Genomic DNA, 15,239 nt, shown 5'->3' on the forward strand with positions numbered 1-15,239 from the left:
AGTCTCGCTCTGCCTCCCAGGCTGGAGTGCAGTGGCGCGATCTCAGCTCACTGCAAGCTCCGCCTCCCAGGTTCACGCCATTCTCCTGCCTCAGCCTACGAAGTAGCTGGAACTACAGGTGCCCGCCACCACACCCGGCTAATTTTTTGTATTTTTAGTAGCGATGGGGTTTCACCATGTTAGCCAGGATGGTCTCGATCTCTGGACCTCGTGATCCACCCGCCTCGGCCTCCCAAAGTGCTGGGATTACAGGCGCGAGCCACCACGCCCAGCTTCAATTTCTATAATTAATGCATGACTACTGTCATTTGTAGTGTATCATCATAGCTAGTAATGGGAAAATATTGAAGATACTAATGTTTATGTTTACCGACATCATGTAAAAGTCACAATTGAAGTATTGATAACTGAGGAAGAGAGAACAGTGAATTACTGAACACAGTACTGAATATTTATCCCTGCTATCAATATTATCCTCCATATGAAAAGAGTTTTACTCAAAGTTTAAGTTCATTGAAGAATTGATGCATAAGGGAAATTTCCACATGAGATAAAATAAGGCAAGTTTTAATCAGTATTGTCTTTTGATAATTTTATTCCTCATTATTTCTCTCAACGAGCACATGAAAGGGTGAGATACATAAGCAAGTGTGGGAAAACAAGGCATTCTATTTTTTTTTTTCTTTTGAGTCAGAGTCTTGCCAAAGCTGGAGTGCAGCAATGCAATCAGTTCACTGTAACCCTGGACTCTTGGGCTCAGGCAATCCTCCTGCCTCAGCCTCAGGTAGCTAGAACAATAGGCCCAAGCCACCATGCCCACCTAATTATGTTTATGTTTTGTAGATATGAGTATCTCACTATGTTGTCCAGGCTGGTCTCAAACTCCTGGCCTCAAGTGATCCTCCTGCTGCAGCCTCCCAAAGTGCTGGGATTACAGGCATGAGCTACTGCACCCAGTCCAACATTCTATTTTAAACAATGTTTCTAAAATTTATATTTCAAAGTTTATATTTAAATATTTTTTCTTATTATCCCTTCCTCTACCTTCCCTTCAAAAAGTCTCACTCTAACTAATGTCATTCCCATCAGAAGAAGATTCTAAATACCTACGGCATTTCTTGTTCCAAGAAGAGACACAGTAACACCTTATGGTCTCTAAATGAGGATATTCTGTACTATAACCCAATCATAATTATGTTGTTCTGCCAGTAAAAAACCACTATCTCTTCCGTTTGTCTGCCTCTGTGTTTATTTAAGAATATTATTCGTAAGCAAACACTCATTATCAAAGTGTTCCATTGTATTGTGAAATAGGACTTTAAGTCACACACTCAAAATGCAAAGGCTGGAGAAGTAGCCAATAGAGAATGCATATTCTAGGCCTAACAAAGGCATCGTTCCTTATCTGAATGCCCTTTATATAACACTAGTTTAAATACTCTACTGATGAATGACTCTCAGAACTCACAAATAAGGGCTAACATTTCTTTCTCCTAACAAATCCTGGTTTTTCCTCCCACTTCATCACTGGAATTATCTTCCTCTTTCATTTTCTCTCTGTACTATGGCTTATGGAACGCTCAGATTTGCAATTTCATATTTCAGCTTTCAGAATATTTATCTTCCTCTTTATGCTTCATCTCTACTATTTCCTGTCCTTAGCCTTATGATCATTGTCCTTCCTGGTCTCTCCGGTCCAACTCACACCCATCTCTATTGCTCTCCTTGCATGCTCACCAGGCTGGTGTTGCTCACATGCTGTTCCCTCTACCTGAAACCCTATGACTTCTTTTTGCCTAGTTAATGCCTCCCCAACTTTATTCCATCTTAAGTGTCACATTCTTTTTTTTTTTTTTTTTGAGACAGGGTCTTGCTCTATCACCTAGTCTGGACAGTGTTATGGTACTATCACGGCTCACTGTGGCCTCAAACTCCCAGGCCCAAGCAACTCTTCTACCTCAGCCTCCCAAGCGCTGGGACCACAGGTATGTACCACCATGCCCCGCCAGGTTTTCTATTTTTTATTCTTTATAGAGATGAGGTCTCCCTATGTTGACAACCTGGTGTCAAACTCCTGGGCTCAAGCAATCCTCCCACCTTGGCCTCCCAAAGTGCTGCAATTACAGGTGTGAGCCACCATGCCTGGCCAAGTGTCACATTCTTACAGACATTTTCTCTGACCTTCCTCACTAGATCAAACCACCCTGCACCATTTGCATGATTATTTTATTAATGTCTGCCTCCTCACTATAAGGTAAATTCTACGATATCCAGGACCTTGCCTGTGTTTACTTACCACTGTATCCACAGCATGTCTCACATGTCTGACATAGCAGGTGTTCAATAAATACTTACTGGATAAGCTAACACAGGAATGTTGAATGCACTGACTGCCATTATGCTTTCATTCATTAATTATTCTAATAACCAAGCAAAGCAAATAAAAGCTATGCATTTTACATAAACTGAAAACCCTCCATAGTAACATAATTTAGAGTTGGGCATATGACCACCTGACAACAAAACAGAGGCTTCTCTTTTAGCGTGGACCATACCATAAAAATAAGTTGTGGGCCAGGTGTGGTGGTTCATGCCTGTAATCCCAGCACTTTGGGAAGCCCAGGTGGGCAGGTCACCCGAGGGCAGGAGTTTGACTAACATGATGAAACCCAGTATCTACTAAAAATACAAAAAAAAAAAAAATTATACAGGCATGGTGGTGGGCACCTGTAGTCCCAGTCACTCAGGAGGCTGAGGCAGGAGAATCGCTTGAACTCGGGAGACAGAGGTTGCACTGAGCCGAGATTGCACCATTGCACTCCAGCCTGAGTGACATTGCGAGACTCCATCTCAAAAAAAAAGAAAAAAAAATTGTGGACAACAGGATGCAAGGCAGAGAGTCCTGTGGCCACTTCTGGGAACCTATTGTTACAGCTGCACCTAATCCTAACAGAGTTTCCACATCTCTGGGAAAAAAAAGAATATTCTAGGTCCCATCAGTCTCCTTCTAACTCAGATGCACATCTAGCTTCCAACACCAGAGATAGTCCCAAATTAGTTATCACAAGATGCATTCAGACTATTTTTACTACAAGGTCTTCCAACAGCGTCTCCTCCCTTAGTGCCAGCAACAGGTTCTTGGCTGCTGGTGATAACACCAGAAAAACACAGATAGTACCCACAGCATTTTCCAGAGTTTCAGAAATGTAGACATTCTTTCCCTCTCTCTTCATTTTTTAGCATAGCACTTTCAAAATCAGGCTTTTCATGAGTATCTGTGGTCTCTTTAGGCAAAGGATAACTACCCTGTAATGATAATAGATTTGGAATTCAGGTATCTAATATAAATACAAACTCTTTTTGTGCATCTGTTTGGTTTTCCAACAAATTAGGAAGTTGAAAACAAACTTAACATTCTTGATCCTGGTTGTCTCCTTTGAAGATCACTAATACTTACAGGTACTAAAAGGGGTTGATTCAGGCTTGGTGGAAACCAAAGCTTATACAATTTAGGGGGCCTCCTCAAGAAAAAGAATTCCAAGTCCCACTTACAAAATTAGTTGCAGGGCCTTGGGAGGAATCTGTCCAAATGAGGAGTTCTGAAGTTTAAGCTTCATTAACCTCATAGTAACCACAGTAAAGGTCAGAACTATCTTTCTCAGATAAACGGTACTGCCCCAGTGCTCAGGTGTTCAAAAACCCCTGTCAAACAAGCCTCAGAATTTTGAAGCAACACTTAATATTTATTTGAATTATCCGAGTTTCAGAATTGTCCCACACTGTTTTGAACTGTCCTAGGTTTATCATTTGATAGAAAAATAATTAAATAATTGTGAAATAAACTAAAAAGGAGAATGAATAGATCTAATATATTTGACAACGTTAGGTGTGAAAATAAGATGCATACTACATACTTTTTCAAAATGCATTCCTTTTATTAGTAATTTGATATTTTTAGGGGCATCTTAAAAGTCACTCAACACAACTGCCAATATTGTAGAGAAAACACATCTGAATTGGGTTTTCCTTAGCATATAAGCTACTTTTCCTGTCCATTTTTTTTTGTATCATTTTGCATTTTTGTAGAATTGTTTCCCATTAAAGATTATTGTATTTTGGTATTCCCTTTAGGAGTCAGCCACTCCTAATACAGAATATAGGAGTACAGAATGCACAGATTAAATGAGACAGATGTGTGCTGGTGAATGGTTTCCACATTAGAATGATGCACATTACCATAAGGAAACTTGGGAGTGAATGCATTGCTTCCTTAATCAGCCCAAGTTTAACACTATTCTACATATATATATATTTATATATATTTCCTTGTCTATGTTGTGCACATGTTTTCTTTCCTTTCTTAGATCACTGTATCCTTAAGAAATGAGAAAATTATTTATGTAGTCATCTTTCTGCCTCTATACATGCAGGATCACATATGGTCACACATACATATCCATGCTTACAAGAAACAGGTAACATAGGTTCTCAGTATTGGTTAACTTGCCTGGGCCATAATTTGCATCGAAAAAAATTACAATTTACCTAAGACCTAAAATATGCCGTCTTGAGCTAATCATATAGCAACAATAGAAATTATATCAAATCGCATTGTTAAATACGTAGAAAGCAAAGTGTGTTATATATCTGTATGACAGATTTCCAGCTTGGTAAATTTATATCATTAAAAATAATCCTTAAAGAGACCTTCCTTTCTGTCAGAAAAAATATAATCACAGCCTACTGTCTGTGCAATTCCACTTTCCATCTCTGCTATGTGCTAAGACTTGTTAAGATACAGCCACTGTCAAGTTTCAGAACAGTTCCTTGTCTAATCTTTCTACTTCTCCAGATCTTTGATATAGAACCTGTTAGAATGCATTGCTTACTTTTCCAGTTCCTATGTTTATCTCACTTCCACTCTTACCATCTGTTGTACTGCATTTCCTTCAGAAAAGTGAAAAGTTTTCACAGTGCCCAGAGCTTTCCCTGCAAACAATGCCCTTTTCCCCTCTTCCTTCCTTCCTTTCTTCGTTTTTTATTTAGTCTTATTTTGTGTTGAGGTCAAACTATTTTAAAGAGTTCACTTTGCAAACATTTCTACAAGGCTGAAGTTCTTATCCAAATAGTTTTGATGGATTTGTAAACATTCCTGCCATTTATTACTGGCTTCTGCCCAAATACACACATTTTGGTGTGTCCTCACTCTTTTAAACTACCTGAAAGCAACATCATAAGAAACAGGCAGTGAGAACCTGTAGCTTATTGCATTTCTTTAAAACAAGGCAATATAATTTTCAGTTAGTATAATGAGACTAACGTGCTCTCAATATAGCCCCTTATCAAAATCCCAACTCCACTTATTGCAAAATGGTTTATATTGACAGAGTCTTTCAAGAAGTACCAAAAGATAGAAATATTTTAAGAACATCCCTAATTCACTTAGGTTAGCCTTTTTCTTTATTTGGTTTTGTAAACACCCTTGTTTTTGACTGACACATCATGTACAATTAGTGTTTCATAGAAAATGCCCAGTAAAAATACCTTGAAAAAGTGAGCTTTATACTTCATATATCCAACCTTCTTCAGATGTTTTCCTCTCCCTCCTTCTACAAGAGTTATATAACAGTGGACATCAGGAAGCAAAATTAGTTCTCTATTTTTATTAAGCACCAGTAATGCAAGTTTTCATTCTGTGTTAGTCTTTAGCAGTTTTGTTGACTTTGGCCAAGTTGCTGAGCCTCTGGAAGTCACAGGTGAAAACAGCATCTACCGTGTAGGACAGTAAGTTGATTAGAGATGATACATATACAGGAAGATGTCTGACTTTCAGGAGCAGTCAGCAAATGAACGTTGTTATTACCATTATTAAAATTATTATAATTGGCACATAGCCCTAATGCCAATCTCTGGACTCTCACTGAATGACAAAAAAAGAAGCTGAAACAGCAATCTGCATCCTTTATCAGTATTTACTTTATTGGTGCAACACATTCAGTTATTTTTACTTGACCTTTTAAGAACAACAAAAAAGTGGCTGAGTTTATTACTATAATTAAATTCATCGCACCACAGCTTTCTACATTTCCCATTACACAGTCTATGTTTAGGCCTACCAGAGGTAAAGATATCCCATCAGGTAATAGATGGACAAATGCTTTAATATTGCCTGTTGCTTCTCAAATGATAACAAAAGCATTGTGAGAAATTTTACCTACTAATAAGAAAATCTACATTTATGTGAGAAGATTAAGAGCTTTTTATCAAGTTTAAAACGCCTCAAAAATACCTTTAGCAGACTGCACAGTTGAGATCTGTTGGTCAGCTCACAGAAGAACAATGAATTTAGTTTGTCATATGCTAAACAGTAGTACATATTATTATATGTTACTCACATAAATGACCGTGGGTCATTTCAAACATTGTATAAAAATTAATCACTTTAATTTGGTTGCAATTATGATGCTATATCTGAAATGAGAGATGAGGTAAGTAGACAAAGCTTTATCTGACCCTTACACAGAACACTGAGTCATGAAGCAAATTTTTATACCATCAGATTCCATCAAAACCAAGAAAGTGTTTACTCTTATAAGAACAGAGTTCCTTCACATGCTCTCCCATTTTTCCAACAATTGTGGTTTTTTAAAAAATCAGTCTCATTCCAAGCAAAAACTATGTTTTGGGACTTTTAAGATGGCTGTAAAAGAGTGATACCACAATGTCATAAGGTATAAATTTTTTCAATCTCATGAGATAAAAGCACTTACAGGACACTAATTTTTTTTTTTTGAGATGGAGTCTCACTCTGTCACCCAGGCTGGAGTGCAATGGCGCGATCTCGGCTCACGGCAACCTCCACTTCCTGTGTTCAAGCGATTCTCCTGCCTCAACTTCCCGAGTAGCTGGGACTACAGGCACACACCACTGCGTCCAGCTAATTTTTGCATTTTTAGAGACGGGGTTTCACCATGTTGGCCAGGCTGGTCTTGAATTCCTGACCTCGTGATCTGCTAGCCTTGGCCTCCCAAAGTGCTGGGATTACAGGGTGAGCCACTACCCGGCCTATAGGACACTATTAACCTCTATGTTTACATTCTAAAAAGTATTACTTCTCATTTTGCATTGCTAGATGATTTACCTAAGAAAAAGTTAATGATTTTAAAATAAATTTCAGGAAAAAGAAGTACTGAATCCAGGAAGACAGAGGCTCTGCCAAGGAACAATAATGTCATGTGGAGGGAGGGGGAGGTGGCGGAGAAGGGAAGGGAGGTTCCTGCCAAGCAAAGCTGGGGGCTGTTCAATCAGCCCTATCAGTGCTCCATCAGTGTCTCCACTCCAGCCAAATCCAGAGAAAACAAGGAGTCAAAGATTCAGGTCAATAAGCTTATAGGCGATTTGCACAAACAGTTCCTCCAGCAAGGTAAAAAACAAAGTCATATTGGCTTTTCTTTTTTATTCTTTCTCTTTGAACTCCCTGGTCCAAACACACCCTGGAAATGTCAATGTTATATGCAAGAATTTAAAGAGCTGAGCTTCTTAATCCCGTTAAGAAAAAAGGAAAAAAGTTGCCGGTAAAGGTCCCCTTCCTTATTGAACTCAAAGTGATTATGGTAGAGCTGTCTTATGCAGATTCTGATTCCAGTTACTCAAGCATCAGAGGAGGCAAAAACATGTCATTAAAGGCATAACCAAGGAGGAAAGAAAGCATGTTCATTGAAAGGTTTATAAAATATAGCGAAATAGACTTTCTGAACTAAAAATAATAATAAAATGAACATAAGAAACGAGGAAACAAAATACCATGATGTTTGACATGGGATCAAATGAAAAACAACGGTTACTACTCCCACAACCAAAACTGCATAAATATACAGTTTAAAAAAAATTCTTTTCGTTAAGACTCTAGATAAACTTTTGTTGCTTTACCTTAACATTCAGGCACCAGGGGCAGGGAGGGATTAATGCCAATAACCTCAACTTAGATTTGTTACAAGTAACAAGGAGGAATATGGCTTTTCCTCTGCTATTTCTTAATCTTTAAACAAAGCCACAAAACTACAGGAACCAACAGAAAGAAAGGAGGATGGGAGGAGGGGGGAACATTTCAATGAGCCTGGCAGCCTATTGGCAGAAGAAGTTGAGTACAATGACGAAACTGGTTCTACTTCTCTGCGCCTTGATCTTTCTAAATTCAAGAATGTGGAAAGACAGAAAACACAAACCCAACTCTGCTATTGTGGAAGGGAACAAAGTGACTCATATCATCCTCAAACACCCCCAAACTGCTGTTCTGGAAACCACATTAATGAGCTACAGATGGAGTCTCATCAAGTCCTTGGCCACAGGGATAATTCTGATTGGGGTTATCTGTATCCCCTGACAGCTTTCCCATTTTACCTGTTTCAATTTCCTGCTTAACCTTTCCTTTCTGCAGGCCTTTCTTCTCCAGGCGTATACACACTGTGTCGTGGCCATGTCTCGTCTCCCAGTCTTACCTCAACTCTCTTCTGTGGCTCACACACTATAGTTTCTTTCCACAGTTCTGTTCCCGAAGGCTTCCATAGTGGTGGGAATCCAACAGATTCCAAGAGCAGCAAGTTCTACAGGTGTGACAGTGCCTCTTCTGCTCCCCAGCTCTCTGCTGTCCTCTTCTGGCTTCCTGCAACACTAACCTCACAGGTACTACAGACTTGACTCAGTACAGGAAGCTCATTCCTTTCCCTCAAGTCTCCAATCAAAGTTCACCTTCCCCATCACTCTATGAAATAGCATGTGTGTGCACGCTATTTCACCCTACCAACTTTGCCTGTTTTATTTTTCCTCATGTTCCCCTATCTCACCTAACATTGTAAAAAGTGATTCAATTGTTTATTGCTTCTCTCTCTCCTCCTGAGAGTGGGGATTGACTTTTGTCTAAAGCTGTATCCCAGCTCTGAGAAGAAGGTCTGGCAAAAAGCAGATGCTTACTTAATATACGGGTTGAGTTGTATTGAATTTGATCTAGTGAACATAAGTGAAAGTTTCTGACAATCCTATTAAGTATCTGATCTGTTTGCTTTTGATTGGTATTAATTACTTCTGGGGCTAACACTAAATCCAAGTCTGAATAACCCAGGTTTTTATTCTATTTTCTTTAGTATGCTTTACATTTTTTATGTTAAAGAATCTTTAAAATAACCTTTGTTTTCTGCACACAATGTGGACTCTTTTTGAATGCAGTGAGAATTTCCACTGTTACACCATGTATCTTTCCTTACTTTATGTATTTCCATCATGACCCCTCCTTTTAGCCCTAATATTTCCAAATTGAAGACTGCTAATTTCAGTTCATTTTTCTAGGGCATTAACTACACCCAAGTATGTCTCTGACCATTCTCCATATCTAGATGCAAGGACGAGGCACAAAGATTTTTCGTCTTCCCAAAGCAACATTGATAGCATCATTTTCCATTCTGGCCTTTGTTTTAAAATCATAACTTCAGTCAACAATTTGTAAGGACCCTCTTTAACTTTCCTGGATAATCATTGTAGATAATTCAAAGTTCACGTACATGTAGTTTCTTTGGGGTTATCTTGTTGTTCGTAATTCAATAGGTTTTGGGGGAACAGGTGGTTTTTGGTTACATGAATAAATTCTTCAGTGGTGATTTCTGAGATTTTGGTACACTCCTCACTTGAGCAGTGCACACTGTTCCCAGTGTGTAGTCTTTTATCCCTCACCCCCCTCACTGAGTTATCTTTTTTAATAGCACTACATTCTACTAGCATCCAGTGACACTGACCTGATTCTTCATGTTCACATATTTTGTGACATTCTCCTGGAATTTATCCCAAAACATGTTTATTTCACTTTACAATTATTAATTAGAACTGCTCCATGCCAACCCCACTCTGAAACTCACTGTCTTTGAGTTTACCCAAGAATTGCTCATATATAGGTGTTCCCACCTGCCAATAGTGACATAACTAAACTCCCAAGGTTGCTTTCCAGACCACATATATTTCAGTTCATATTGATTTGCTTAGTTCTACAAATACATTGATGTACTTCCATGTCGGGGCACATAAACCAGAAGAAAGGCAGACAAAATAACTGAATCAAAAAATTCAGTACCACAGGAAATATATAGCACTTATGGACTGAGTCTTGATGTCTTCATCATTTATAAATTCAAGGAAATAATCTTGCTTGTTTCCTTCCTCCCAGAGATACTGTAAGGCAAGATGCCACGTAATCTAAACTCATAAACAAAAGAAGACAATGTAAATTGAAAGCATTGCTTTATATTTTGCTAAAATGTTTAAAATCTAAAGGTATCAAAGTAAATTTCAAGTAGCATCTTTTTATAAACATAGTTCTTTTCATTTCTTTGAAATGAAAAATTGGAACATGAAATATGCAACTAATCCAAAATAAAAAGAGACACAGGGAATGCCAATAGAATTGCCAGGTTCAAATTTTAAGCATGCAACTATAACAAGGGTATCTCTGAGATGGATTTATATAATTAAGAATTTTATACATTAACTTTAACATAAAATTCTGACCAACAATCTTGGACATTTCTGTGGACTCTTACATTATACAAGTGATTTGGGTTTTATTTAATCACATGGTTTATAATGACTAGAAAGTTTACTAATATTAGTAAACGCAACTTTGAGACTTGTAGAAAAACTTGCCCTTCAACAAGAACACAGATAATATCAGTGTGGAACTGAGAAAAGTATTACAATAATAAGAGCCATTGAAGAACTATAATTTTAGTTAATCACTGAAAATATCCTGTATAATATAGATGCTCAATTTCAAAAGGAAGTAGAAACTTCATAAGCTGTCTTCAGAAATGTACAGAGTTCTTCTTTTTCTTTAAAAAAGTTATGATAACATATGATTGGTTTTATACAAAATCCAGTTGCTAAAATATGACGAAAAATATGTAGTAACTCTATGTGTATCCTCAGTATGCTCCCCTGATAATGTGTCAAAATATCTTGTTTAGAGAACTCAGACCTTCTGCCCACAATTTTTGATCTGAACTTTCAAGCTATCCTTTGTTTAACAGAAAAAAAACATTCAATGTACAAAATCTTTATGCTTGGGACCCACATAAGTAAGTAGGTCACGGGTAAATTTTGATCATGGGTAGCCTTTAGACCAAGAAACTTTCCAAATAATCCAATTCCTTTTCTAATAAGTATCAACAATTTTTAAATTGTCATAAATGATTTAAACTATGTGCAAAAAGTATGTTTCATTAATCAACCCAAGATATTATTATTATTATTATTACTATTACTATTATTATTTTCTTTTTGAGATGGAGTTTTGCTCTGTCACCCAGGCAGGCATGCAGTGGCTCAATCTCGGCTGTCTGTAACCTCCACTGCCTCCCGGGTTCAAGCAATTCTCCCTGCCTCAGCCTCCCGAGTAGCTGGGACTACAGGCACCACCACCACACCCGGTTAATTTTTGTATTTTTAGTAGAGATGGGGTTTTGCCACAGTGGCCAGGATGGTCTCAAACTCCTGACCTCAAGTGATGCTCCCGCCTCAGCCTCCCAAAGTGCTGGGATTACAGGCGTCAGCCATCGTGCCCGGCCTAAAAATATTTTTCTTCAGAGGAACATGTCTTATTTGCTTTTCCAGTAATGACACTGGCATTGTTAACCATTTAAATACTTCTAGTATTTTTTTTTTTTTTGAGATGGAGTCTCGCTCCTGTCACACAGGCTGGAGTGTGGTGGCACGATCTTAGCTCACTGCAACCTCCGCCTTCTGGGTTCAAGCAATTCTCCTGTCTCAGCCTCCCAAGTAGCTGGGATTATAGGCGTGCGCCACCACACCTGACCAATTTTCGTATTTTTAGCAGAGATGGGGTTTTGCCATGTTGGCCAGGCTGGTCTCAAACTCCTGATTTCAGATGATCCACCTGCCTTGGCCTCCCAAAGTGCTAGGATTACAGGCGTGAGTCACCGACCTGGTCACTTCTACTCTTTTAATTGCTAATCTGTCCTCTTCCTCACAATTGGCAATAAAATATAATTATGTGTCACTGAGAAAAATTGAGAATTTCAACAGAAAGATTAGTTTCTAATTTTCCAGAGAGAAAATATTCTCTTTCCATTGTAGCTAATCAACTTAAGTGAAGAATGGATAGCATTCCTTGCATGACCTCAAGAGATGAAAAATCTATCAGAGTTGTCTTTCCTTTGTACCAGTTCCAACTGACTTCAGTGGGAATTCCCTGGTCATACATTCTGTGAGAGTAAAATAATGAAATTATTTTCCTATCAATAGTAATATTGCTATTTACCCTGACAAATATCATGTGAAAATAAGAATTATTATTCCCATCCATTATGACCTTCTACTTTCAAACTAAACATTACAGAATTATCTTATAATACATGTAGGTTATATATTATTTAATATGGTCTCTATATCATATACTAAGTATTATTTTACGTACATCTGACATTAAACATTTTTCCAAATGTTTATAAAATAATTAATAATAATATCTACTGAATCCTGTTCAGAACAATTGTAATTTAATGTTTTTTCTTAGTTCCTAAAGGCCTGTCATTATTTTTCATGAGTCAGGACTCTGGTTAGTACAGCTGGAGTGACTGTCCTAAGACCACAGTTACATCATCATGTAAGCATTTGCCATAAATCTATTTTCTCCCAGGAAACTACTACCTTAAAACTTGGAGTTCTTTACTCTTTTATTAAACATAGCCCTTAACCAGAGATCCTCCCAAAATTTGCAATTCATACAGTAATACCTATCATACTGCCTTCCTGGATGAATTAAATTGACAAAAGGTATGAATCCATACATTAACTCTTTTATCCACCTTTTAACTCTCAGCTCCTCTCTTTATTGCAATATCGCAACATAAGGTAAGTCTTCTACAATGCACAAAAGGATATATTTCCTAACAAGAAAAAAAATTGAGACGTCTTCAAACATAAATTTAAAAAATATCCATCTCCAGCCAGCTTAGATTTATTGCCATAGCTACATATCATCAATAAATGGTTCTAGCAACTAAGGAAAATATTAATTTGGCTTGAAATCTGAGTCAACACTAGGAAAAAAAGCCTATTTTGTTCATACTTTTCTCATTTTCAATTAAAAATCTCTGATGTAGGAGACAAGGACCATGCTACAAGTCATCTTGAGGTCTACATGATTAAGGAGATTTTTTTGAATTTCAGTGTATCCAGGTGCCACTCTGTTTCCACAGTTTTAGGGCCTGGGGTTCTACTGACGACAGGGATGGGAGCTGACTGACATCTTTTGTTTCTGACATTTTTTGTTGACACCATCAATAAGAGAAAATGATACTGGAACTTTTAATGATTAAATACATACATGGCCACCAAGATATGCGAATTGACATTTTTTTGAGAAGCTACAATGGCATTCTTGATTTGAGACTATGAAGTCTGATTAACACATTCACACACACACACAAACAAAAAGTCCACTTTATTATATTTATCTGCCTAAGAAACAAACACGTCTGAATAAAAATGGTGCATACACAAACACAGACATACAGAAACAGACATACACTTCCAGTCAAGCCCTCTGCAAAAGCAGCTGTTCTAAACCAAGGAAGTGATCCAAGCATTTGTGAAAACTGTACATTGGTGCAGGAGGAGATAAAAGACTTGCAAAACAATCAAATAAAATAAATATATAAGAATCATGAGAAACCTTAAACTGACTTATGAAAAAAGTAAACAAATGAGTATATATGCTCCATGAGAACTAAGTCACTGGCAAGGCCATCTGGCTCCAAGTCATGGCTGGAAATAAGTTGCCATATGTCTCAAGTGCTTCTTGGATTATATTGTTAATGTGTCAAAAAAAGTATCTAGAATGGAGAAAGAATGTGTATTTTTTTTTATTTGACAATATCCCCAAAGCACCATCCTCACTGTTAAAAGTCAACATTAAACACCTAAAGCATTCGGTTTTCAAAAGGAATGAGCTGGAAACTTAGTCGAGAACTCTCTGCCTCATTCAGTGCTAATATTTAATGCTTAATTTAGTGCCTTGCAAACAATTAACATTCAATAAATTCTTGTTGAAAGAATGAATGAATAAATGATCAACATTAAATATATTACAGTTAATTGGCCAATAACATGAAGAATGTGCATAGTTAATTGGCCAATCAACATGAAAATATTTGTTTCAATAGAAAAAATTACTGGTTATTAGAGTGGAATTACTCGTGTCCCTCAAAATAAAATTTTATGTTTAAAAAAATCTGTACTTGTTTTCAGACGGTTGAATTATCTGTCAGCACTTTGAGCACTATTATGCATTTTTTAAAACATTACAAAATCATTTAAGTGGACTCACATATTACATCAAACCATCAACAATTACCTTTGTTACAAAAGTATTCCACTTCTTCACAGCTCAGATTTTCAGGCCCAAATTCTGTGGAAAAGCTTTCCTCCAATGGAAAGTCTCCTTTGGAGATGATGTCTGTTTCCTCTGATGGACATTCTTCTTCCTCATCTTCAATGGCATCTTCAAGCGGCCCTTGAAAAAGAATCAGGGACACTGTACCAAAAATATCCAAGGAAGACAGTGAAATAAAATCCTTAAATAGAGCCTTTTTTTTGTTACAGTGGTGAGAAAAATAATATACTCTAAGCAGTACCACCAAGGGGACTCACACAAGATAATGCTACATCCGTATAGACAAGGAACAATGACTTATGATGAAAGATCCAAGGAAACCAGTGTCAGAAGTTATAACATAGAAAGCAACCTGCATCTCCATTGCTTCCCCACCCCCAACTTCAAGCCCCAAACTTATTTTTTTGATTCCCTCTTTAAGAGCAAAACTGTGCACTTTATGTTCATTTGTTAGAATTAACTGCCTGGTAAAGAGTACAAGTCTCTTTTACACTGTTGTACAATTTTACCTGAGATTTTAATAAAGATTTAAAGTAATTGAATGCATTTTAATTGAACTGAGATTTTAATAAAGTCTATACTTTTAAAAATCCATCTTAAGAGTGGATTCTGAGAAAAGATTTCATTATATGTGTTTGAGGCTTGAAGAAAAATTACATATTTCTCTCCCTGATGAAAGCATAACCCTATTCATAATTAATTGAATTTTTTCTGAAATGAAAAGTGGTTTTCTAATGAAAAAATGTAATTTGTATTTATGTGATACTTTTTCAGTAATAAAAAT

General features: G+C 37.2%; 1 protein-coding gene across 1 annotated transcript in view; it reads right to left on the reverse strand.

The window, feature by feature from the left end:
• ZFPM2 (zinc finger protein, FOG family member 2) overlaps positions 1-14,813 on the reverse strand; it is a 414,398-nt gene extending 399,585 nt beyond the window's left edge. Inside the window, exons 1-2 of the mRNA XM_011994180.1 lie at positions 14,777-14,813; positions 14,417-14,575 (exon numbers count right to left, since the gene is read on the reverse strand). Coding sequence (XP_011849570.1) covers positions 14,417-14,575; positions 14,777-14,813 — 196 coding nt within the window. The remainder of the gene's footprint in view (positions 1-14,416; positions 14,576-14,776) is intronic.
• Between the last annotated feature and the right edge of the window lie 426 nt (positions 14,814-15,239).

The sequence above is a fragment of the Mandrillus leucophaeus genome, unplaced genomic scaffold (genome assembly GCF_000951045.1).
Source record: "Mandrillus leucophaeus isolate KB7577 unplaced genomic scaffold, Mleu.le_1.0 Scaffold444, whole genome shotgun sequence".
Taxonomy (NCBI): domain Eukaryota; kingdom Metazoa; phylum Chordata; class Mammalia; order Primates; family Cercopithecidae; genus Mandrillus; species Mandrillus leucophaeus.